The 22,804-nt window shown below is 50.4% G+C and overlaps 2 protein-coding genes across 2 annotated transcripts in view; one reads left to right on the plus strand and one right to left on the minus strand.

Annotated features, from left to right (window-relative positions):
- The window catches only part of CRYBB1 (crystallin beta B1), a 21,439-nt gene extending 11,494 nt beyond the window's left edge, over positions 1–9,945 (minus strand). The window contains exons 1-3 of the mRNA XM_032256729.1: positions 9,838–9,945; positions 7,914–8,106; positions 4,101–4,219 (exon numbers count right to left, since the gene is read on the minus strand). Coding sequence (XP_032112620.1) covers positions 4,101–4,219; positions 7,914–8,087 — 293 coding nt within the window. The 5' untranslated portion in view covers positions 8,088–8,106; positions 9,838–9,945. The remainder of the gene's footprint in view (positions 1–4,100; positions 4,220–7,913; positions 8,107–9,837) is intronic.
- A 4,670-nt stretch (positions 9,946–14,615) lies between these two features.
- CRYBA4 (crystallin beta A4) lies at positions 14,616–22,335 on the plus strand. Its single transcript, XM_032256730.1, has 6 exons — positions 14,616–14,677; positions 15,278–15,328; positions 15,910–16,028; positions 18,084–18,225; positions 19,949–20,091; positions 22,013–22,335. The coding sequence occupies exons 1-6, from the start codon at positions 14,657–14,659 to the stop codon at positions 22,158–22,160; spliced, it is 624 nt and encodes a 207-aa protein (XP_032112621.1). The 5' UTR covers positions 14,616–14,656; the 3' UTR covers positions 22,161–22,335.
- Positions 22,336–22,804: the final 469 nt, after the last annotated feature.

Consider the following 22,804-nt stretch of genomic DNA (forward strand, 5'->3'; position numbering starts at 1 on the left):
GTAATCCCAGAACTTTGGGAGGCTGAGGCAGGCGGATCATGAGGTCAGAGGCTCAAGACCAGCCCGACCAATGTGGTGAATCCCCGTCTCTACTTAAAATTACAAAAATTAGCCGGGCATGGTGGCGCGCACCAGTAATCCCAGCTACTTAGGAGGCCGAGGCAGGAGAATTGCTTGAAAATGGAAGGCGGAGGTTGCAGTGAGCTGAGAGCATGCCATTGCACTCCAGCCTGGGCAACAGAGCAAGACTCCGTCTCAAAAAAAAAAAATTAGCTGGGTGTGGTGGCAGGTGCCTGTAATCTCAGCTACTCGGGAAGCTGAGGCAGGAAAATCACTTGAACCTGGGACATGGAGGTCGCAGCGTTGAGATGAGATCGTGCCATTGCTCTCCAACCTAGGGTACAAGAGCAAGACTTTCTCTCAAAAGAAATGTGTCTATTTGTGTTTAGCAGGGTCATTTTTTTTTTTTTTTTTTTTTTGAGACGGAGTTTCACTCATGTTACCCAGGCTGGAGTGCAATGGCGCGATCTCGGCTCACCGCAACCTCCACCTCCTGGGTTCAGGCAATTCTCCTGCCTCAGCCTCCTGAGTAGCTGGGATTACAGGCACGCACCACCATGCCCAGCTAATTTTTTGTATTTTTAGTAGAGACGGGGTTTCACCATGTTGACCAGGATGGTCTCGATCTTTTGACCTCGTGATCCACCCGCCTCTGCCTCCCAAAGTGCTGGGATTACAGGCTTGAGCCACCGCGCCCGGCCTAGCAGGATCATTTTAAAGAAAATATATTAAATAAACAACAGACTCGAAGGTACAGGGGAAAAATTAATACAGGTCTTTTCATCCTTGCTGGGTAAACACTGCCTGGCATTCAGGAGACACTTAGTAACCAGTATGGGGCAATGGGAAGGGAATGATGGTAATACCTACCCTCAGATACCCATGATAATTTAACATGATACTGCATAGGAAGGTGCTAGGCTCCTTACAAGGACTAATTGGAAGTTTGAAGTTAGATGGAAGATTTTCCTGGCTTTCCTGGTGAAGACTTATTAAGGATAGGAAGTGAGCTTGTATTGGAGGGACCAGGGATTGTGGCAATGTGGGTGAAGTAGATATGGTGATCCTCATTCCATAGATGAGAAAACTGAGACTAAGGAACCCCTTGACCTTTTCTGCCTGTGTGTTCAAGATTTCTCAGGGAACAAGAGAGGGATGTGGGGACACCAACATTAGCATCTTCTCCCAGAGGGCTGCTGGGACCCTGCTTTCCCCCGAAGGAGATGAGCATGATGGACTATCACCCTGGGCTAAGAGAGAAGGCATCACAAGAGCCTCAGGTCTTTGTGGTTAACAATGAGTTAACCACAATGGAGTGAATTAAAGATATGTTTGTCTTCTCAGAATAGAGTTGAATTTGCCTCCGCCCTGTCTGGCCTGGAGTAGGAGAGAAATAAATGGAAGAATAGATGGATGGATGGACAGATGAAGGGATGAGTAGATGAAAGGATGCTTGAATAGGTGGATGGGTAGGTGGATGGATGAAGGAATGGTTGAATGGATAGGTAGATGGATGAGTGGATAGATGGACAGATTTATAGATGGACGGGTGGGTGACGGAGAATAAACAGTGGGGAGGGGTATGTATGCATAAAAATGGAGAATAAATGTGTGAATGGATAGATCTATAGGTGAATGGGTACATGCATGGGGAAGTACATGGATGATGAATACATGGGTGGATAGATGCATGGGTGAATAACAAGGGAGCCTTGGAATGTGGTTTCATGTAGGAGTTAAGAGGACAGACCCTGGAAACAGACAGAACTGACTTCCAATCCAAGCTTGCCATGTATTTGCCGCATGAACTTGGGCGGCACTTAGGCTTGCTCAGCTTTAGTAACAGAGAAGAAACGATTGCATCTACCTCGTTGGGAGGTTAGGAGAGCCTAAAAGAGGGAATGCGGCTGGGCGTGGTGGCTCATGCATGTAATCCCAGCACTTTGGGATGCTGAGGCAGGTGGATCACAAGGTCAGGAGTTCAAGACCAGCCTGGCCAATATGGTGAAACCCCCATCTCTACTAAAAATACAAAAATTAGCCAGGCATGGTGGCAGACACCTGTAGTCACAGCTACTCAGGGGGCTGAGGCAGGAGAATCGCTTGAACCCGGGAGGCAGAGGTTGCAGTGAGCTGAGATTGGGCCACTGCACTCCAGCCTGGGTGACAGAGGAAGACTCTGTCTCAGAAAAAAAAAAAGCGGGGGAATGCATGGGACAGATACAGCACAGAGTAAACTCTCAAATTAATACTGTTCATGATTAAAGGGAGAAGGAAACTGGAGGTCTAGGCTTATGGAAAAACAGACACTTTGGTGATCTGGCCACCATGCCTGATGTCTCCCTGAAATCTTCCATCTCTTCTTGAGAAGGACCAGTGAGGACCAAAATTTTAAATGTTTACTCTATCCTCTTATCTCCCGTGGTTAATTTCAACCTGCAAGCAAAGAGAGAGGGTAGGGCAGGAATTTTAATTTACAAGATATGGAAACTGAGGCTTAGAGGGGTTAAGTCCCCAGCCTGAGGTCACACGATGGTGTCAGGTGTCAGGCTGTAGTCTCCTGGGTTTCAGGCAGGCAGCCCTCCCCACCGCGGTGCTGAAGACAACCTCTCCCCACTTTCCTCATGCCCACCCCACCTTCTTCATTCTTTTTTCCCATGGTCCTGCCAGCGCCCACACAGACCCAGGCCCCCAGACCACAGGCCCTTTCCATGCCCATCAGGCACAGCCCCAAGGCACACGTCAGAGAGCAGCTGCATTTTCGAGGAGAAATACTCTGGGTTTGAGTCACTGGTACTGAAAAAGCCTGAAAACCCAAGCTGGCCACATCCGGTAGCTTCTGCTCCCAGCTGGGTTTTGGGGCTGAGGGTGGAGCCGAGGCTGCATTGACCACACTGAGGGTGGAGTGGGAGCAGGAGGTAGAAATGGTCCCAGGGAGGCTCCAGGGTGAGTTGGCTAAATTCACAGGGCAGTGAGCTGAGTACGTGACAATCAGAGTCACCTGCCGTGTTTGAGTGCCTTCAAGGTGACAGGCTCATGCTGTATGATCTCCCTCAGACCTCAGAGTAATCCTGTGAGGAGTGGTGAGGGCCATCATTCTCCCCATTTCAAAGATGGGAAAACTGAGGCTTGGACACTGAACAAGGCAAACAGGGGAAGTCAGGACTCAAACCCAGGCTTGTCTGACCTCAAAGCCCATCTCAGAATGGGCTCAAAATCCAGGCTGACTGGAACCCTTGGGGGCTTTCAAAGTGAGGAGACAAAAGCAAATGAGCCACGTGGATCTTGTCCTGGGGCTGCCCCTCCACCCTGACCTCAGCACACACAGGCTGGACATGGGGCAGTCACTCCGCCCAAGGGTAGCTATCCTTGCTTTATATGGGAGTTGCTGAGGCTCAGGAAGCCCCAGAGACAGGAACAGGCAGTGAAGCATGGTGATTAAGAGCTTTGGGAGTGAAATTGATCAACTTGAGTTGAATCCTGGCTGTGCCACTTGCCACTAGGGGACCTTGGGCAAGAGACTTACCCTCTCTGAGCCTCAGTCTTTCTGTCTGTCAAGTGGGCATAAGAATAGCCCCTCCCTCCTACGTCACTGTGAATCATCAAAGTGCAGCCCCAAGTCAGTGGCTGGCACTGAGTGGGTGCTTCACAGATGCTTCTCATTACTCCCAGGCAGCTGGACACCTAGGAGAGGGGACAGCGAGTGGACATGTCACTCTGGCCTGTCTCTGCCCTCAGCGATGGGCTAGAGGTTTTGCTATAGTAGAAGGCACATTTCTCCAGAGCCCAGAACCACGGCTTACTGCCAGTGTGATCTTATGCTAATTGGATCACCCCTCCGAGCCTCAGTTTCCTCATCTGTAAAATGAGATTGAGAACAATTCCTCCCTCTCCGGTTTGATGGGAGGACTGGAAATAACATCTGTGCCAGAAGCACGAATGGCCGCGGGCACGGAGCAGATGCTGGAGAAATGGCAGCTCCTGTGGTGTGGTGGTCCCGAGGTGGCAGAGCAGGTGCCCTTCCTCCGCCCGACACTCACGGTCCTGCGGAGACGATGATGCTGCGTACACGGTCGAAGCCACGGTCTCCCAGGTTCGAGCACTCCCCCGAGAATTCCATCCGACGGCCCTGGAAGTTTTCCTTTTCGAAGACCACCAGCTGTGGGAGAGAAGCCCCCAGAGCAGGGGCAGAGTGAGGGGAGTCAAAAACTCATTGAGGATATAGATAAATAAAAGCAGGCAGTGAAGGGGTCACCTGAAAGTGTGAGAAGTGTGATGAACCATAGTTTGTGAAATGATCCTGTCCTCCCACTCCCAATTCTTTACCTTTTTTTTTTTTTTTTTTTTGAGTCTCACTTTCTCGCCCCAGCTGAAGTGCAGTGGCATAATCACAGCTCACTGCAATCTCTGCCTCCCAGGCTCAAGCGATCCTCCCACCTCAGCCTCCTGAGTAGTTGGGATTACAGGCACGCACCACCATGCCCAGCTACTTTTTGTATTGTTTTGTGGAGACAGGGTTTTGCCATGTTGCCAGGCTGGTCCCTAACTCCTGAGCTCAAGTGATTGGCCCGCCTTGGCTTCCCGAAGTGTTGGGATTACAGGCGTGAGACCTTGCACCTGGCCTCACCCCTAATTCTTAAGCAAAGATCTGCGCCATCATTAGGAACTTACGAACCTCCCTTTCAGGCCATTCTTCGTGCTGTTCCTCCTGCCTGGAATGCCTTCTCTACCACACATCTCCAGCTTGGAGGAGCTGCTGCCGCCTAACCAAAGTTCCCTAACTCATGTTCTAGACTCAATATTCTAGGCTCAGATGCCACCTTCTCCAGGAAGCCTTCCTTGATTGCCCCCTCCCCCATCGGCCTTGGTTGAGCATCCTCCACTGTATTCTCCCCATTAGCAGCACAACTAACCCACCACAGTCACTGCTGTTTTTTTTTTTTTTTTTTTTTTTTGGGATGGAGTTTCGCTCTTGTTACCCAGGCTGGAGTGCAATGGCACGATCTCGGCTCACCGCAACCTCCGCCTCCTGGGTTCAGGCAATTCTCCTGCCTCAACCTCCTGAGTAGCTGGGATTACAGGCACGCGCCACCATGACCAGCTAATTTTTTGTATTTTTAGTAGAGACGGGGTTTCACCATGTTGACCAGGATGGTCTCGATCTCTTGACCTCGTGATCCACCCGCCTCGGCCTCCCAAAGTGCTGGGATTACAGGCTTGAGCCACCGCGCCCGGCTAGTCACTGCTGTTTTGCTTTGGGGTCTCCCTCTCCCTCTGCGCTCCCTCTCTCCCATTACCCAGCCCCTCCAAAGACCAAGGGCTCCTCCAGGGCAGGGCTCGAGATTAATCTATTTCTGTATCTCCATCCCCAGCCCCAGTACCTGCCATAGAGCTGATGCTCAGGAGACACTTGCAAATCCAACCCTCCACAGCAGAGGGGAAAACTTGAGACAATCTTCTCTTCTCACTAAGCCTCATGTTTTGGTTCCTTGTCCACTTGCTGTTCCAAGTTGGGACAACTTTGCCATTCACATGGACCGAGGCAATTGTCTGCCTTCTTTGAGCCTCAGTTTCCCCAGCTGTAAGGGGGGAGGTTCACATAACCGTGACCCAGCACTTCCACCCCTACCCTTGTTCACTCAAGAGAAACTCCCATATGTATGCCCCAGGAGACAGGGATAAGAACGTCCAAGCCGGCTGCACGCAGTGTCTCAAGCCTGTAATCCCAGCACTATGGGAGGCTGAGGCGCCAGATCACAATGTCAGGAGATCAAGACCATCCTGGTCAACGCAGTGGCTCAAGCCTGTAATCCCAGCACTTTGGGAGGCTGAGGCGCCAGATCACAATGTCAGGAGATCAAGACCATCCTGGTCAACGCAGTGGCTCAAGCCTGTAATCCCAGCACTATGGGAGGCTGAGGCGCCAGATCACAATGTCAGGAGATCAAGACCATCCTGGTCAACATGTGAAACCTGGTCTCTACTAAAATACAAAAAATTAGCCAGGCATGGTGGCACATGCCTGTAGTCCTAGATACTTGGGAGGCTGAGGCAGGGGAATTGCTTGAACCTGGGAGGCGGAGGTTGCAGTGAGCCAAGATTGTGCCACTGCACTCCAGCCTGGTGACAAAGTGAGACTCCATCTCAAAAACAACAACAACAACAACAACCAAAATCCAAGTTGTGCTGTTCACCAGAGCAAAGCCAGCAACCACTGAAATCGTGTTCAGCAGGAAAGAGATGGTCACGCTCTGAAATACCATGCAGAAGCCAGAATGAATGACCCGCAGTCATGCCCAACAATATGGGTGGATATTAGGGATCTCACAGTAAGTGAAAAGTATGAAGAAAAACCCAGAATAATCACATTGCCTATTTCAATAAGTTAAAACCCAGAAAATCAGCCGGGCGCGGTGGCTCACGCCCGTAATTCCAGCACTTGGGGAGGCTGAGGCTAGGAGTTTGAGACCAGCCTGGATAATACAGCAAAACCCTTTCTCTACCAAAAATATGAAAATTCGCCAGTCTCATAACCCATTCTCAAAATAAATAAATAAATACAAAAACCAAGTAAATAACTAGACATGTGTATATACATTTTTGAAAGAATAATGCATAAAATTGTATACAAAATCAAGCAAGCAGATTACAGACACAGGTTGAGGACAGGATGGTATTTCCTGGTGTAGGGGAGGAAAATGATGGGCTCAAAGGAGACAGCTTAGAGCTAGGTAGAAGGTTTTTAACCAAGTCCTGGCTTTTATATGGGTGGTGGGTTTGTAGGTGCATGTTACGTTATTAGAAATCAACTAATGATTAAATAGGTATATGCATAAAAGCCAGCCACGCACAGACCACATGAGAGCATGTCGTGAACCAAGGATTACAAAATGACCCATTTCTGTGCACCTAAGGATGAAACCAAACCCAGCCAAGTCCCAGGGGACTGAACACCTTGCTCCACAGGATCTCTTTCAGCCCAGAACACCTGGATCAATTTTCAGGAGGGTCTGAGGCCATCCCGCTGCCCTAGTCAGCCCCCAAGGACATCTGGTTTCTGCTGCTAAGCCAGCCCACTTCCTTTTCGTCTTCTTTTTTGTTTTTCTTGCTTTCGATAAACTCTAAGCATGTGCGCATGATTGACAGGTGTCCCTTCAGCTGTGAAGTGTTATGTTTTGGTTCTTGTTATTGTACAACTCCACAGTAGGTCCCCCCCTTTTATTTTTATTTTTATTGTTTTTGAGACGGAATCTCACCCTGTCTCTCAGGCTAGAGTGCAGTGGCATGATCGAAGCTCACTGCAACCTCCACCTCCCGGATCCAAGTGATTCTCCTGCCTCAGCCTCCTGAATAGCTGGGATTACAGGCACCTGCCACCATGCCAGGGTAATTTTTGTATTTTTAGTAGAGACAGGGTTTCACCATGTTGGCCAGGCTGGTCTCGAACTCTTGACCTAAGGTGATCCACCTGCCTCGGCATCCAAAAGTGCTGGGATTACAGGCATGAGCCACCGTGCCCGGCCCTCCTTTTTCCAAGTGTGTCAAAACCCCTGGCTATTTTTGGGGCTCCCAGATTGACTGGGCCACACTTGTGTCCCAGAAGGAGGCGGGAGGGGGAGGGAAAAAGAGAACAGAGACAGAGGATGAGCGTATGGGGAGGTAGAGAAGAAGAAAAGGGAGAGGAAATAGAAAGGAGAGGAAATGGGCGAAGGAAGAGGATGAGGAAGAGGTGTGGAGGAGTGAGAGGTGGAAGAGGAAGAGCAGGAGGAGGAGCAGAAAGGAAAAGAGGAGGGGGCGGAGGAGGGAAAAAAGCAGAGGAGCGGCACGCAGCCCCTGCACCCCCAGGTCCTTACCCTGTAGTTCCCAGGAGGCAGTTCCCCCACCTTGGCGGTGACAATAGGCACGGTCGTTGGGCCCAGGGCGGTGCTGGGACTAGGGGATGTTCCTGCAGGTGGGGCCCCCTTCTCCTTGGTATCGGGCCCTGGGTTCATCGCCACTGTGGCCGAGGCCTTCGCAGCCTGAGACATGGTTCCCGCCTGCAAAAGTCTATAAAGCAAGCTTGGCTTTCAGGGCTGACACCCCCAGCCTGCCTTCACAGCCCCACACCCTGTGCTTCCAGTCTCCTTGGAGCTCATTTGCTCTCCATCTCCTTCTGAAACGTAAGCCTGGAAGTTTTCTGTTCCATCCCTACTCCCCAGCCAAGACCCTCCCGTCTGCGGGCCGCTCATCCTATATATACATATATATATATATATATATCTTTTTCCTCTAGGCTTTTGACCATGCTGTTCCCTCCACCAGCTGTCCCACCCTCCTTAGCCCCCTGCAATTTTCCACACCACTCATCACGCCGATTTGCTCGTGTGACTTCCATTTGCCTCTCCAGGCTAATAACAAGAAGTCCCATCTGGGAGTACTTAAGGTATGCTGGGCACTGGGACATACATTCATTAACCCATCTGACCATAACCCTGACTCCATGGAGTGGCTGCTGTCACGATCCCCTCTGAGCAGTAGGGGGCTGGAGAAGGAAGGGGCCCAGCTCCGGCCCACACAGCGACTACATGGTAGGGCTCGGATTGCAACTCAACTGGCTAGTAAAACGCTCTGCAGTTTGCTTAACCTGATTTATTCACTGGCCATCCCTAACACTTGGCTCTGCGCCTGGCACACAGGAGCTGCTCAATTAACATTTGTTCGGAAGATGAATGAATGCCTGCTCCCAGCTCCTTTCCCAGTCCGCTTCCTCTGGGATTCTCTGGCGGGGGTGAGGGTGGTAATTGGCTGCAGATACAGGCGGGGACCGGGGCATACGGGAGGACCCAAGAGGATGTATTTACTGCCTGTGGAGGGTGATGAAAATGAGGACTGGCTGGGCAGGCACTGGGTGGAGAGGGCTTTGGTCAATTCCAGCGGTTCCTTGTTGCTTTGGGGTCATGGATTCCTTTGAATGTTTGATGAGTACCTCAACTTTGTCCCCAGACAAAAATAACGCCCCCTTTAATTTTGGAGACAATGTGAAGGGATTTGAGGACCCCCCTGATAGCACAGATGAAGACCCTCTGGTCAAGCTGATTCCGGAACATACTCTGTGTGAAGCAGCTAGTTGGGATAAGCAGGTCCCTCCCGAGCCTCCTCCAGGAAGGCGGTACATATTCTGGGGTGCCCTGTTCATCAGGGGTGGGGCCAGACATCTGGGCCACATCTGTGGCTTTCAACACTCCCCCAGGGCTGGCAGCCAGACTTAATCCTTCCTGGAGACGTTCTCATTGTCTGTCTGTCTCCCCCTCACCCTCTCCCTGTTTCTCCTCCCCTCCCTCCCTTTGCTGTCTGTTTCTTGCTTCTGTCCTCTTTCGGCCTGTCTTCTGTTTCTCTCTCCCTCTCTGTTCCTCCGTCCCCCACTATCTTGTTCTCTTTGCGTCTTTGCTATCTGTTCTTTTTTTACTATCTTTACTTCTCTCTCTGTTTATTCTGTCTCTGTCTCTCTCCCCTCTCCTTCTCTCTCCCTTTCTTTCGCTCTCTGCTTCTCTCTGTCTTTTTTTTTTTTTTAAAGATGGAGTTTCTCCATGATGTCCAGGCTGGTCTCGAACTCCTGACCTCAGGTGGTCCACCCACCTCGGCCTCCCAAAGTGCTAGGATTACGGGCGTGAGCCACCGCACTCTCTGTGTTTATCTCCAGGGCCCTGCCTCTCTGCCTCGCAGGGTCCTGCTGTCTCTGCCTCCCTCTTCTGTTCCCCTCCCGTTCAGCTCTCAGCTGCACTGCGGGTTCCCTCTTACCTGGGGACTTGCTACTTCCTGCTGGAGGACAGGCAGGCAGGCGGGTGCTATGAGTGACTAGGGGCCGACCCCCCATTTTATAGTCTGGCAGACACCAGGCCCTATAGTCTGTGGCACAAAGGGGACGCTGGTTCAGCAGGCCTGGGCTGGGAGTGGGGTTCTGGGGCCCCGACCTCGCCTGGATCACTGCAGACAGCAGCACTTTCCATTGTGAGACCAGCACACGCAGCAGAAACCCTGGCCACCGCAGCTTCACCTTCCAACCCTCCCCTGTCCCCAAAGGGTCCCTGCTGGCTGCCAACTTGGGGCAGGGAAGAGGGGAGACCCTGGGAGGCAAGAGACCGGAGTTTGAATCCTGACTCAGCCACTATGCACTGCGTGGCTTTTGGTAGGTCTCTACCCCTCGGGGGGCCTCTGTGTCTGCAGTGATAAGGTGGGCACGTGTTCCTATTGGATGCCACACAGAAAAGAAGGTGACAGTGAGCTTAGGAGAAGCGTTTTGTAAAGGCAGCGGTGGCTTTGACGTGGACAGCCTTTTTTACAGAGTGCTTACTGCGTGCTGACCCCGTGCTCTCTCTGCAGATCCCCAGGATAATCTGACTTATTTGGTACTTTCATTATGCCCATTTCACAGAAGAGGAAAGCAAAGGCACGGAGAGGTCAGAGCCAGCCCAGGCCAGCCAGCTCTGGGCCTGTGTGCTTCCTTCTCTTGCTGTCCAGTCTTGACCTTGCCTGAGGCCCCCGTGACCTGACTTCCTGTTTGTAGGAAGGGGCGGGAAGCGGGGAGTCTCACTGTGCTCAGCTGGGCTGAATATTGGAGACCTGGGTCTTTTTCTTTTACCCACTTTGGGCCCCATCCTTTCCTGACCTGTCGCTGGTTACCCCTCCTGTCATCTCCCTTCCCTGCCTCTACCCAGCCCACGTTATCTGACCCGGGCGACAGGGCTGGTGGCCAGGAATGTGACTGCCTGTCTCAGAGCCTCCCACTCTGGGAAGCCCAGATGCCCAGCACATCTTGCTCACCGCTGGCCCCAACACCTCGCTGGGCCTGGTTAGGTAGGGCTTGGCATATCGTGGGTTCTCAATCAATATCCAGTGACTAAGTGGTGGTTCCAATGGATCAGGACAGAAGGTGGGGTGCAGGGGAGACGGGGAAACCAAGTCAAGGAGAGAGAATAGAGAGGCAGAGACAGAGAAGTAACAGAGAAAGGTGAGGACAGAGCCAGAGAGGCACAGGGGACGTGGGCAGTGAAGGGGCGAGAGGGGGAGACAGAGGTCACGGCAGGGCAGTCAGGCCTCAGGACGGCGGAATGGACACAGAAACCACGGGGTCCAATCCCCTCATTTCGCAAATGGAGAAACCGAGGCCCAGGTGGAACAAGTGACTTCAACAAAGTCACAAGGTGGGGACTCACAGTAGAGCCGGGGTCAGTGGGAGCCAGGGGAGCTGCTCAGCTGGGTCACCCACAGTCGATGCCCCAGTCCCAGGCAGGGTGTATGGGGGGGCATCTGGATAGGCTCCTGCCTCTTCTCCGGGGGTCTGGGCTTCCTCATGGAGCCCAGCTCTGTCTCAAGATCTCCCTGGCCTGCGGCCAGCTTTGCCTCTGTCCCTCCGCCCACCTAGCACCCCCTCACTTCCCAGCCTCTCCTGGCCTTTCATCCTGGGCCAAGACTTGGTGAGTGTGGGCAGGAACTGCAACATGCGGTAGCCACTGGAACTGAGGCCAAGATGCCTGTGGCAAGGGGCCACCCACTGGTCTAGGCTTCAAAGCCGGGTCATCCGGGGCAGTTCCGTGCCCTCCCAACCCCCCAGGAATGGGCCATCTGCCTGAGGGTGGGGGCAGAGGAGGGGGATCGTCCACCATAGCTCCCCTCTGAGCGTTTATTATTATTGCTATTTTGTCCTTTATTATTTTTATTACTATGTCTTTTTCTTTTTTTTTTTTTCTTTTTTTTTTTTTGTGTCAGACTTTCGCTCTTGTTACCCAGGCTGGAGTGCAATGGCGCGATCTCGGCTCACCGCAACCTCCGCCTCCTGGGTTCAGGCAATTCTCCTGCCTCAGCCTCCTGAGTAGCTGGGATTACAGGCACACGCCACCATGTCCAGCTAATGTTTTGTATTTTTAGTAGAGACGGGGTTTCACCGTGTTGACCAGGATGGTCTCGATCTCTTGACCTCATGATCCACCCGCCTCGGTCTCCCAAAGTGCTGGGATTACAGGCTTGAGCCACCGCGCCCGGCTACTATGTCTTTTTCTTTTTTGCCCTGTCTTACAGGGCCAATTTCTTTTCTTTTTTCTTTTTTTTTTTGCTTTTGGATTTTCCTACACTCCTCAGTATAAGGATGAAGTTTTTGGGATTAGCCCCAACTACAGATAAGGAAACTGAAGCAACTCCCTTTCCTTCCTCTCTACCAGCCCACTTTCTCATCAAAATAGAAATGTGAAATGAAATTGGAACTCACATCTTCGTCACTCATGAACCCAAGCTCTTAAGAACTATGCACTCCTGCTTTTTGATCGATAATTAATAGTAATCATCTTTGTTATTAGCAATGATAGTGATGAAAATACCATTCTATTTTTGTTGTTGTTTTGTTATGTTTTGAGATGGCTTGCTCTGTTGCCAGGCTGGCGTGCCGTGGTGTGACCTTGGCTCACTGCAAACTCCGCCTCCCAGGTTCAAGGGATTCTCCTGCCTCAGCCTCCCGATTAGGTGAAACTAAAGGCATGTACCCCCATGCCTGGCTAACTTTTTTTTTTTTTTTTTTTTGTATTTTAGTAGAGCCAGGGTTTTACCATGTTGGCCAGGATGGTCTTGATCTCCTGACCTTGTGATCCACCCGCCTCGGCCTCCCAAAGGGCTGGGATTACAGGTGTGAGCCACCGTGCTCGGCCAATACCATACAATTTTTTTTATGTTGCAGGAGCAATTCCAGCTGCTATTCATGTGCAATTCACATTGATCCTCACAATACCCCTGTCTCTCAGGCTAATCCCAACTCACCTTGTTATACCCATTTTACACACGAGTAAACTGAGGCTCAGAGGGATTAAGTAACATGCTTAAAGTTACCCAGCCAGCAAGAGTGGGATGCAAACCCAGGCAGTCTGGCTGTCGAGGCTGCATTCCTAACCTTTTTTTTTTTTTTTTTTTGAGACGGAGTTTCGCTCTTGTTACCCAGGCTGGAGTGCAATGGCGCGATCTCGGCTCACCGCAACCTCCGCCTCCTGGGTTCAGGCAATTCTCCTGCCTCAGCCTCCTGAGTAGCTGGGACTACAGGCACGCGCCACCATGCCCAGCTAATTTTTTGTAGTTTTAGTAGAGACGGGGTTTCACCATGTTGACCAGGATGGTCTTGATCTCTTGACCTCGTGATCCACCCGCCTCGGCCTCCCAAAGTGCTGGGATTACAGGCGTGAGCCACCGCGCCCGGCCCATGCATTCCTAACCTTTAGTTGTCATGCTAGCCCTTCATCGAAGTCACGCTTTTTTTTTGAGACAAACTCTTGCTCTGTTGCCCAGTCTCATGCAATGGCGCAATCTCTTGGCTCACTGCAACTCCTGCCTCCCAGGTTGAAGCAATTCTCCTGCCTCAGCTTCCCTAGTAGCTGGGATTAAAGGCACCTGCCACCACACACGGCTAATTTTTGTATTTTTTAGTACAGACGGCGTTTCACCATGTTGGCCAGCCTGGTCTTGAACTCCTGACCTCAGATGATCCACCCGCCTTGGCCTCCTAAAGTGCTGGGATTACAGGTGTGAGCCACTGCACCCAGCCTAAAGTCATGCGTTTGAGAGAGCTGCGTTTCACAGCCCCGAAAGGAAACGGGTGTGGCCACTTTATAGGTGTCAGGACTCAGATACCCTCCAGGTCACCCAGGTGGTAAGAAGCAGGGCTGGATTTCATCTCGGATGATCGGGTTTCCAGTCATGCTCTTTCCTCTGCTGTCAGAGGCTCCTCTTAGGCCAATTCAGAGGGCAGCATTTAGGGACAAGAGGCACACAGCAAACTGTACAAGTCCTGGATATTTGGCAAATGTGCTACAGTCTGCAAAGCATGTTTGCAACCAACAGTTCCTTTATGCTGCCCCCAGAGCCATCTGGACTCGTCTGCGGACCCGGCAGGCCCTGGGCTCTTCTCCTGCCTCGTTTCCCTCCAGGTCTCCTGAGCTCCAGGCCAATTGGGCTACCAGCTCTTTCTTGTACACGTGCCCCAAGTTCCCACCTCTGAACGTTTTCTTCGAATGCCTCTCCTTCCTTCTCACTCTGTACAAATCTTCCCCATCCTTCAGAGTCTCGTTCCAATGCCTCCTCCAACAGGCAGCCTGTCCTGATTGCTTTCAACTGGAAGAGAAAGAGGAACGAGAGTAGGAAAGGAATAGGCATTTCCTCAATGTTTATTCAGTACCAGGCATGTTATATAACCTCGCAACGACTCTGTGATATAGTCTGTTTCTGCCCCATTTTATAGGCAGAAATTGAGGGGAAATGACTTGCTCAATCTCCCACAGCTAGGAAGGAAGCTTCTGGACTCCTCATCTAGTGCTCATTCTCCTGCTTTAGTCAGGAGCCCTTTGGGGCCAATGAAGGCAAATCTTCCACCTCTCTCCTTCTTCGTGGTTGATCCCTGGGGGTGGTGATCTGATCTGTTCCCTCCCTTCTAAAGCCAGAGCTGCTGACAGCTTGCCATTGGCTCTTCAGCCAGGGCTGGCTTTTGTTTCTGTGGCCCAGTTGCTGAGTCGGGGATTTGTCTCCCAGGGGCCCCTCTTCCCTCCCTGCCTATAAGAGCCTGACCTCGGCTGGTCTCAGATCTGACATGTTCCCTGGGCCTATCTCGGTAAGTCCCAGGTTTGGAGAAGGGGGTGGGATCAGAGTTCTGAGTGAGCATCCCCGGGAGGCGAGGAGCCCAGGTCCCTAGTCCTAGGGATGTCACTGTGTCATCCTGAATGCCATCCTCATCCCAACCAAGGATAAGCCCCGACCATCAAGACCAGCACCTGCTCCCCTCATTTAAAATCAAAATTATTCCTGTAGCCCTGTTGCCTAAATTTCCACCATTAGAGCTACCTCTGTGAGTTAGGTGCTGTCTTTGAAAGGGTTCTTTTACGCTGAACATTTTAGCACTCACTGGGGCGATGCACCCACCCACCAGCAGCCAGAGAAAATTTCCCATAACAAGCAGATAAAAGAATACGAAGTTGGGCTCAGAGGCAAAGAGACCCAGCACGGGTGAGTTTTGAGATGGGACAGGATGGAAGATGGCATTAGTGACAGATGGAAAGGACAGGAGAGAGACAGGCCAAAGCCACACATTGGCCCTAGCCCAGTCACTCCTGGACTTCTCATCTGGATCCTGACCGGGTCCAAACTAGCCCTCTGCATAAGGAGGAGAGCCGAGGGTCAGGCTGGGAGATGGTGACATTCTTCTTTTCTGTAGGAAGGGGCCACGATGACCCTGCAATGCACCAAGTCAGCGGGACACTGGAAGGTAGGAAGAGGCATGGGGAGGGGGTGTCCAGGGAGTGTGGGAGGGTTCAGGTCCCCAGGAATCCTAGGAGAAGGACGTTATGAATGCCTGTTTCACAGAGGTACAATCAAGGCTCAGAATCAAGAAGGGAATTGTATGTCACATACAGGGAGATTAGATGTGAACTTGGGTCTTCTGGTTCCCAAAGTTGACCTGTTCCACTTGGGCAAAGATTGCAGTCTTTGGGTATGACTGCTTTGACCATCTCTGTGTTTGTTCATTTGTTCATTTAAAGCTTTTGAATTTATCGTCAGCCTTTAAAAGCTTGGAAGAACCACGTAAAAGTCCAGAACTAGTGACTGTCTTGGGAAATTGGAAGGTCTGGCCCGTATTCCCACTTGGCAACCATTGGTGGCCACCCATTTACCTGGCACCTGTGCTCTGCCGTTCTTCACAGTCCTCACCGCCCCTGCCTGCCTGGCTCCTGGATACATCTGAGTTTGCAATCCCCGCTTTACCTGCCAGATGCTGGAGTCAGCCCCCAACCCCTCACCCTCCATGGGACTCTGATGTGGATCTTCACCTTTTTTTTTCTGGCACAGATGATGGTGTGGGACCAGGACGGCTTCCAGGGCCGGCGACATGAGTTCACAGCCGAGTGCCCCAGCGTGCTGGACCTTGGCTTCGAGACTGTGCGATCTTTGAAAGTGCTGAGTGGAGCGTGAGTCTAGGGGGATACTGAATTGGGGTAGAGGGTGGACAGGAAGGGACCTAGAGAGGGGTGCTGGGACTTTTAGATATTCTAGGTCCTCTCTTCCTAGGCTCTTACTGGTGTGCCCTCCTGAAGTGCTGAGGAGTGTGCAGGACTGCCATGTAAGGTTATGCAGGTTGCACACTGCGCGACAGTAGGAGGGTGTCATTTGCACAGACCCTGCCCACTGGATGAGGCAGCCCTGCAGGAGAAACTCCGTAGAATCCAGTGTTGAGTGTAAAAATATCCCTCCTAGCCATACATTGAAAGCCAACATCACTCACCATAAGTAGAAGGTAATTGTAAAAATAAATGTAGTGTTTTAAATGCTATTAATTTTTAGCTAAATAGTCTCATTGCTAAGCATGTGACCCGATCATTTTTTTGCAAAAAATAAAAATAAAAACAAAAGAAAGAGAGAGACAGAGAGAGATTAAGGAGATGTAGAGAGGTGTTAAGGACACACTAATAACACACCAAGACTTTCTAGACCAGTGCCATTCAGTGGACCTCTCTGCAATGATGGAGATGTTCTACACCTGCTGTGTCCATTTCAGAGCTACTGGCCAGATGTGAACATTGAGGATTTGAAAGGTAGCCAACATGACTAGAGAACTGAATTTTTAATTTAATCTTAATTTATTTACGTTTAAATTTAGCTACATGTGGCCAGCAGCTACTATATTAGATGGAAGGTTCTAGAAGGTTGGAACGTAGGTAGAAAGGAGATGTGGCCAGTAGCTACCATATTGGATAGAAGGTTCTAGAAGGTTGGAAAGTGGATAGAAAAGAGACATGGCCAGTAGCTATGGATAGAAGGTTCTACAAGGTTGGAACGTAGGTAGAAAGGAGATGTGGCCAGTAGCTATGGATAGAAGGTTCTAGAATGTTGGAAAGTGGATAGAAAGGAGATGTGGCCAGTAGCTACCATATTGGATAGAAGGTTTTATAAGATTGGAAAGTGGCTAGAAAGGAGATGTAGCCAGTGGCTACCATATTGGATAGAAGGTTCTAGTAGGTTGGAAAGTAGAAAGGAGATGTAGCCAGTGGCTACCATATTAGATAAAAGGTTTTGGAAGGTTGGAAAGTAGATAGAAAGGAGATTTGGAGTCACTTAATGCTATGCCTGTGAGTGCCACCTGAGGTCATCTTGGGTGATTTTTACTCTTTTAGCCTCTGATTTGTGCGGGTGGGGAAAGGGGATCAGATGAGAACAGAGGCTTTCTAGGGAGGGGTATGTCCAGCAGGCTTACAGACTCAGCCAGTAAGCAGACAATGAACTCGGATAGATTCAGTTTATTACTTACACAGACAGCAAAGGCAAGGTGCACATGGTGTCAGCCTCCTGTGTCCCTTGTCCTACGGGGTGACACCAAAACAAGGGGGGCCAGATGACAGGCAGCAGAAATGGTGGGACCCCCGTGGCTGAAGATCCACTTTTATGCTTCAGCGATAGCCCGCTGCAGCCACCTGTGGGGCAGTGAAAGACTTCTCTCACTTCTTTTTTTAAGTCCAGAGGGGAAAAGAGAGTCCATGTCCCAGCATTCCAAGCACAGGTCTTAAGACATTAAGAAGGGAGTCTCTTTACACCCTGACAGGATCACAGGGAATTCCACCAAGGCTGAGGTCAGTCTGCGGTCAGCATTGCCTCCGTGGCCTCCGTGGACACGGACAAAGGTGCAAGGTACCTATGGCACACACAGCAGGTCAGGTGTAGGTCTAGAACAGGGTTCCTCAACTTCAGCATGACCGATATTTTGGGCTGGACCATCCTTTGCAGGAAAGGCTGGCCTGTGCTTTATGGGATGCCTAGCAGCATCCCTGGCCTCTGCCCTCTAGATGGCCATTGCAGCCCCTCCCCTAGTCGTGACAACAAAAAATATCTCCAGACATTGCCGAGTGTTTTCTGCGGGCACAATCACCCCTGAAGGGTTGTGATTGTGACCGATCTAGACCCATGTGCTGGTCTAGAATGCAGGGTGAGGGGGGCGCTTACCTCCTGCACACTCTATCCTCTGTCTGCAGGTGGGTGGGCTTCGAGCATGCTGGCTTCCAAGGGCAGCAGTATGTTCTGGAACAGGGCGAATACCCGAGCTGGGATGCCTGGAGCGGCAACACGGCCTACCCTTCTGAGAGGCTTACCTCCTTCAGGCCAGTGGCCTGTGCTGTGAGTTCTGCCACTGCTGCGTCCTGGGGAGGCCCGAGCCCCTCAAGCAGACACTGGGGAGTCAAATGTCCCAGAGTTGAAAGTCTCATGTCGCCTCTTCAAACAGTGTGACAAGGGCTGTTCAGTCTCTTTCCTCACCAAGCCTCAGTTTCATCTTGAAATGGGCCAATATTAGCAATGTCATTGGGAAGAAGAACGTAGAGCATCTGGCCAGAGCCCGCCTTAAACTCTCTGCTCGCCGGGCACGGTGGCTCACGCCTGTAATCCCAGCACTTTGGGAGGCCGAGGCGGGTGGATCACGAGGTCAAGAGATCGAGACCGTCCTGGTCAACACGGTGAAACCCCGTCTCTACTAAAAATACAAAAAATTAGCTGGGCATGGTGGTGCGTGCCTGTAATCCCAGCTACTCAGGAGGCTGAGGCAGGAGAATTGCCTGAACCCAGGAGGTGGAGGTTGCGGTGAGCCGAGATCGTGCCATTGCACTCCAGCCTCGGTAACAAGAGCGAAACTCCGTCTCAAAAAAAAAAAAAAAAAAAAAACTCTCTGCTCACAGGAGCCCTGGCTGTGAAAGGAGCCTCTGCCAGCTTTGTGCCTTTTTTGTGTGTGTGATCCAGGGACCCCGAAAGGGATGGTAGGCCCAAGTAGGGAGGAAGGATTTCATTTCTTGCTCCTCCTAATTCAGTATCAGTGCTCCTGATTTTACATTTTACTGCTGTTTGTGGCGTGTGGGTGGAGGTGGACATTATTATTTCCATCTCATTGATGAAGAAATTGAGGCTCACAAGGTGCATTTTAGGCTGGGCACGGTGGCTCACACCTATACCCAGCACTTTGGGAGGCCAAGGCAGGCAGGGCAGATCACTTGAGGCCAGGAGTTCAAGACCAGCCTGGCCAACATGGCAAAACCCACCTCTACTAAAAATATGGTAAAAAATTTGCTGAGTGTGGTGTCGCATGCCTGTAGTACCAGCTACTCTGGAGGCTGAGGCAGGAGAATCGCTAGAACCCAGGAGACGGAGGTTGCAGTGAGTGGAGATCGCACCACTGCACCCCAACCTGGGAGACCAAGTGAGACTCTGTCTCAAAAAAGAAAAAAGCGTATTTTATTTTCCAACTCTTATTGATTTAAAATGGCATAAGGTGCCGTATTTATCATCTAAAATTCTGAAGGAAAATCTTGCTATGGCCAGGGTTGAGTGTCCCCTATATGAAACTCTTGGGCCTAGAAGTGTTTTGGACTTTGAGTATTCCCCCCCAGAGTTTGCAATATTTGTAATACTTACAGTTGAGCAGCCCAAATCCAAAGATCCAAAATCCGAAATACTCCAATGAGCATTCTCTGAGTGTCATGTCACCATTCAAAAAGTTTTAGATTTTGGAGCATTTTGGATTTTGGATTTTTAGGTTAGGGATGTCCGACCTATACCTCAGCTTACCACTGGATCCCCAATTTGGGACATAAAGGTTGGTTCCTTTTTTTTTTTTTTTTAACTGCTATGATGAACATCCCTGCAGCCTATTTATTCCACGATTATTCTCTTTGTGGAAATTTCTGGAAGGGCAAATGGTAAGGTTTCTGGTATCTGTTGCCTTATTGCCCTTCCAAAAGGTTTGCAAGGAAGGCTGATTTGGGAGACAAGGGCAGGGTTATGGAGGCCAGGAGAGGCTTCTGGGTTTCTAACTGGGAGCCTGGTGGTCTGACTGTGTCCCCTGTTCCTGTAGAACCACCGTGACTCGAGGCTGACAATCTTCGAGCAAGAGAACTTCCTGGGCAAGAAAGGAGAGCTGAGCGATGACTATCCCTCCCTCCAGGCCATGGGATGGGAAGGCAATGAAGTAGGGTCCTTCCGTGTCCACTCTGGGGCGTAAGTGTATCCAAGGCTCTGCCTGGCAGGGGAAATAGGGGATATTGGGAGGGGTAGGGGTACCTCCTGTGAAAACTGTGTGCTGGGGGCTTTTGTGCTCTGATGCCCACATTCCAGAGGAGAACATTGAGGCACAAGGAGGTGTCAGGCAGAATCTGAAGGATTGAAACCCAGGTCAAGCTGGTTTCAGTCCAGACGATATTTAGCGGCCCCAGTAGTTAGCTTCAAGCACAGGTGGATCCAGGTGCTACAGCAGAGATCTGTCTCCCCCCAACAACCCCACACCTGTTGCTCTGCCTGCCTCTGTGTGGCTATGTTCTTAGACAAGCTCTTCCTGTGTGAAGACAAAGGCGGCAGCTTCATCTTCACATCCAGCCCTAGGGAAAGACAGCGTCCAGTCTCAATGATTCTATTAAAGGTTCCAAGAAAGGTGCTCACTGGTCCAGCTGCACCTTGTGCTGGACTCTGAACCAATCACGAGCCCCACAGGAATGGGGTGTTCTGATTGGCTAGGTTTGGTCATGTGGTCATTGCTAGCATCAGCCGCATTTTCTCACCTTGATTGAGAGCGAGAGACAACAGGGTCTCTGGCCAAAAGAGGGGAGAATGAATGTCCCCAGCCATAAAGAAATAGGTGTGGCTCAAGCAACCTGCTTAAAGTCCATCAGCAGGTAGGTAACAATCGACCTTCAAACTCAGCATGGCCTGGCCCTTTCTTTTCCACCCAGGAGGTGGCAGGTGAAGGGTAAGGTGTGAGATTTTTATTTAGGGAGGACATCAGAGCCACTTTCTGAGGTGCCCCTTGGCTCCTGGTAGGGAGGGGTCAAAGACGGGAAGTAGGGTTTTTAATTTTTGTTGTTGTTGTTGTTGTTGTTGTTTCCGGCTTTCAGGAACCATCAAATAATCATGTTCTTTTAGAGTAAGAGGGACCCCTTGTGATTCTTGAGTTCACTCCCTCTTTTACAGAAAGGGAAATGGAGACTTAGAAAACCAGACACCAATCCTTGCCCTGAACAGTGTAGAAATCAATGAATTGGGCCAGATGCAGTGGCTTGTGCCTGTAATCCCATCACTTTCAGAGGCTGAGGTGGGCGGATCACCAGAGGTCAGGAGTTCGAGACCAGCTGGCCGACATGGTGAAACCCTATCTCTACTAAAAATACAAAAAATTAGCCAGGTGTGGTGGCTATGCCTGTAGTTCCAGCCACTCGGGAGGATGAGGCAGAATTACTTGAACCCAGGAGGCAGAGGTTGCAGTGGGCCGAGGTCGCACCATTGCACTCCAGTTTGGGCAACAGAGCGAAAAACCCTCTCAAAAAAAAAAAAAAAAAAAGAAAAAAGAAAGAAAGAAATCAATGATAGCCTTTTTCTTAGAAGTACCTCTGGATATGGAAGGAGGGGGAAGGGGAAAGAATGAGACTTCCCACTCCTTCACTTGTTCATTGATTCAGCAAGCATTTAGGGAGCCCTTCTTCTGTGCTAGGCCTTTATATATTTACGCAGGTGGAGATAGCGATGAACAAGACACACACGTTCCTACACTCTGCAGCTTACCTGCTGGCAAGGGAGGGTGACATTTTACAAATAATTTGAAAATTATCGAATTACATGAGTGCTACAAAGGTATAATAAGGGATTGTGGCCTGATTTGGGGAATGAGTCAGATTGCCCTAATAATTGAGCTGAGCCATGAAGGACAAATGCGACTTGTCCAGGACAAGAAAGACTGGGATGGTGCTTCTGGCAAAGGGAATGGCATGATCAAAGGCCCTGTGGTAGGGGAGAGAGCATGGCACCCTGTGAGCACTGAAGAAAGGCCAGGATGGCTGGAATGCGTGCGTCTGCATGGATCCCTTTGCCCCTGTGTTGATCACCATGCTGTGTCTCTGTAGAGTAACTGTCTGCTTTGTCTCTTTTCCAGTTGGGTTTGCTCCCAGTTTCCGGGCTACCGAGGATATCAGTATGTGCTGGAGTGCGATCACCATTCCGGTGACTACAAGCATTTCCGGGAGTGGGGCTCGCATGCCCAGACCTTCCAGGTGCAGAGCATCCGCAGGATCCAGCAGTGAGCAGGGGCGTGGCACGGAGGAGCGCATGCGCACTTGTCTGGCATGGAGGCGCTCCGGGGGCGTGCTCTCTCCTTCTGCCTCCCCTTGCAACCCGTGTGAACCCAGCACCCGTGTGAACCGGTCCATGCACAGTCAGCACAAAAAACTCAAACGAATAAAAAGAGAAAGTCCGGTAGTAGCTGTGTTTTTCAATTTTGTTGATCTTTTCCAAGAACCGGTTTTTAGCTTTGTTTTCTCTATCATTTGTGTTTGATTCCACGGATTTTTACTCCTAACTTCGGTATTTCCTTTCTTCTGTTTGCTTCAGGCCTACTTTGTTCTTAGTTTTTCTAGCTTTTTTTAAGGCAGACTTTTGGGTCTTTAATTTTACCCCTCTCTCCTTCCCTGCCAATACAGTCATTTAGCTATAAATTTCCCTCCAAGTATGGCTTTAGCTGCTTCCCGCAAATATTAATTTGATGCGTTTTCATTATCATTCAGTTTGATATTTTCTAATTTCACTTGTGATTTTTTTTCTTTTGACTTACGGGTTAAAGGGATGTTATTTAAATTCCAAATACTTTAGGATTTCCTAGGTGTTTTTTTGTTATTGGTATGTTTCTTTTTTTTTTTTTTTTTTTTTTTTTTTTTTGGGGGTTTTTTTT

Source organism: Sapajus apella, unplaced genomic scaffold (assembly GCF_009761245.1).
Source record: "Sapajus apella isolate SASKATOON/1434 unplaced genomic scaffold, GSC_monkey_1.0 scaffold95, whole genome shotgun sequence".
Lineage (NCBI taxonomy): Eukaryota > Metazoa > Chordata > Mammalia > Primates > Cebidae > Sapajus > Sapajus apella.

What these genes read in the sequence shown, in the direction of transcription:
- CRYBA4 (XM_032256730.1), top strand. Translation starts at nt 14,657, where the DNA reads ATGTTCCCTGGGCCTATCTCG. An exon ending in TGTTCCCTGGGCCTATCTCG is followed by an intron (nt 14,678 to 15,277) that starts GTAAGTCCCAGG and finishes TCTTTTCTGTAG; the next exon opens with GAAGGGGCCACGATGACCCT. An exon ending in AGTCAGCGGGACACTGGAAG is followed by an intron (nt 15,329 to 15,909) that starts GTAGGAAGAGGC and finishes TTTCTGGCACAG; the next exon opens with ATGATGGTGTGGGACCAGGA.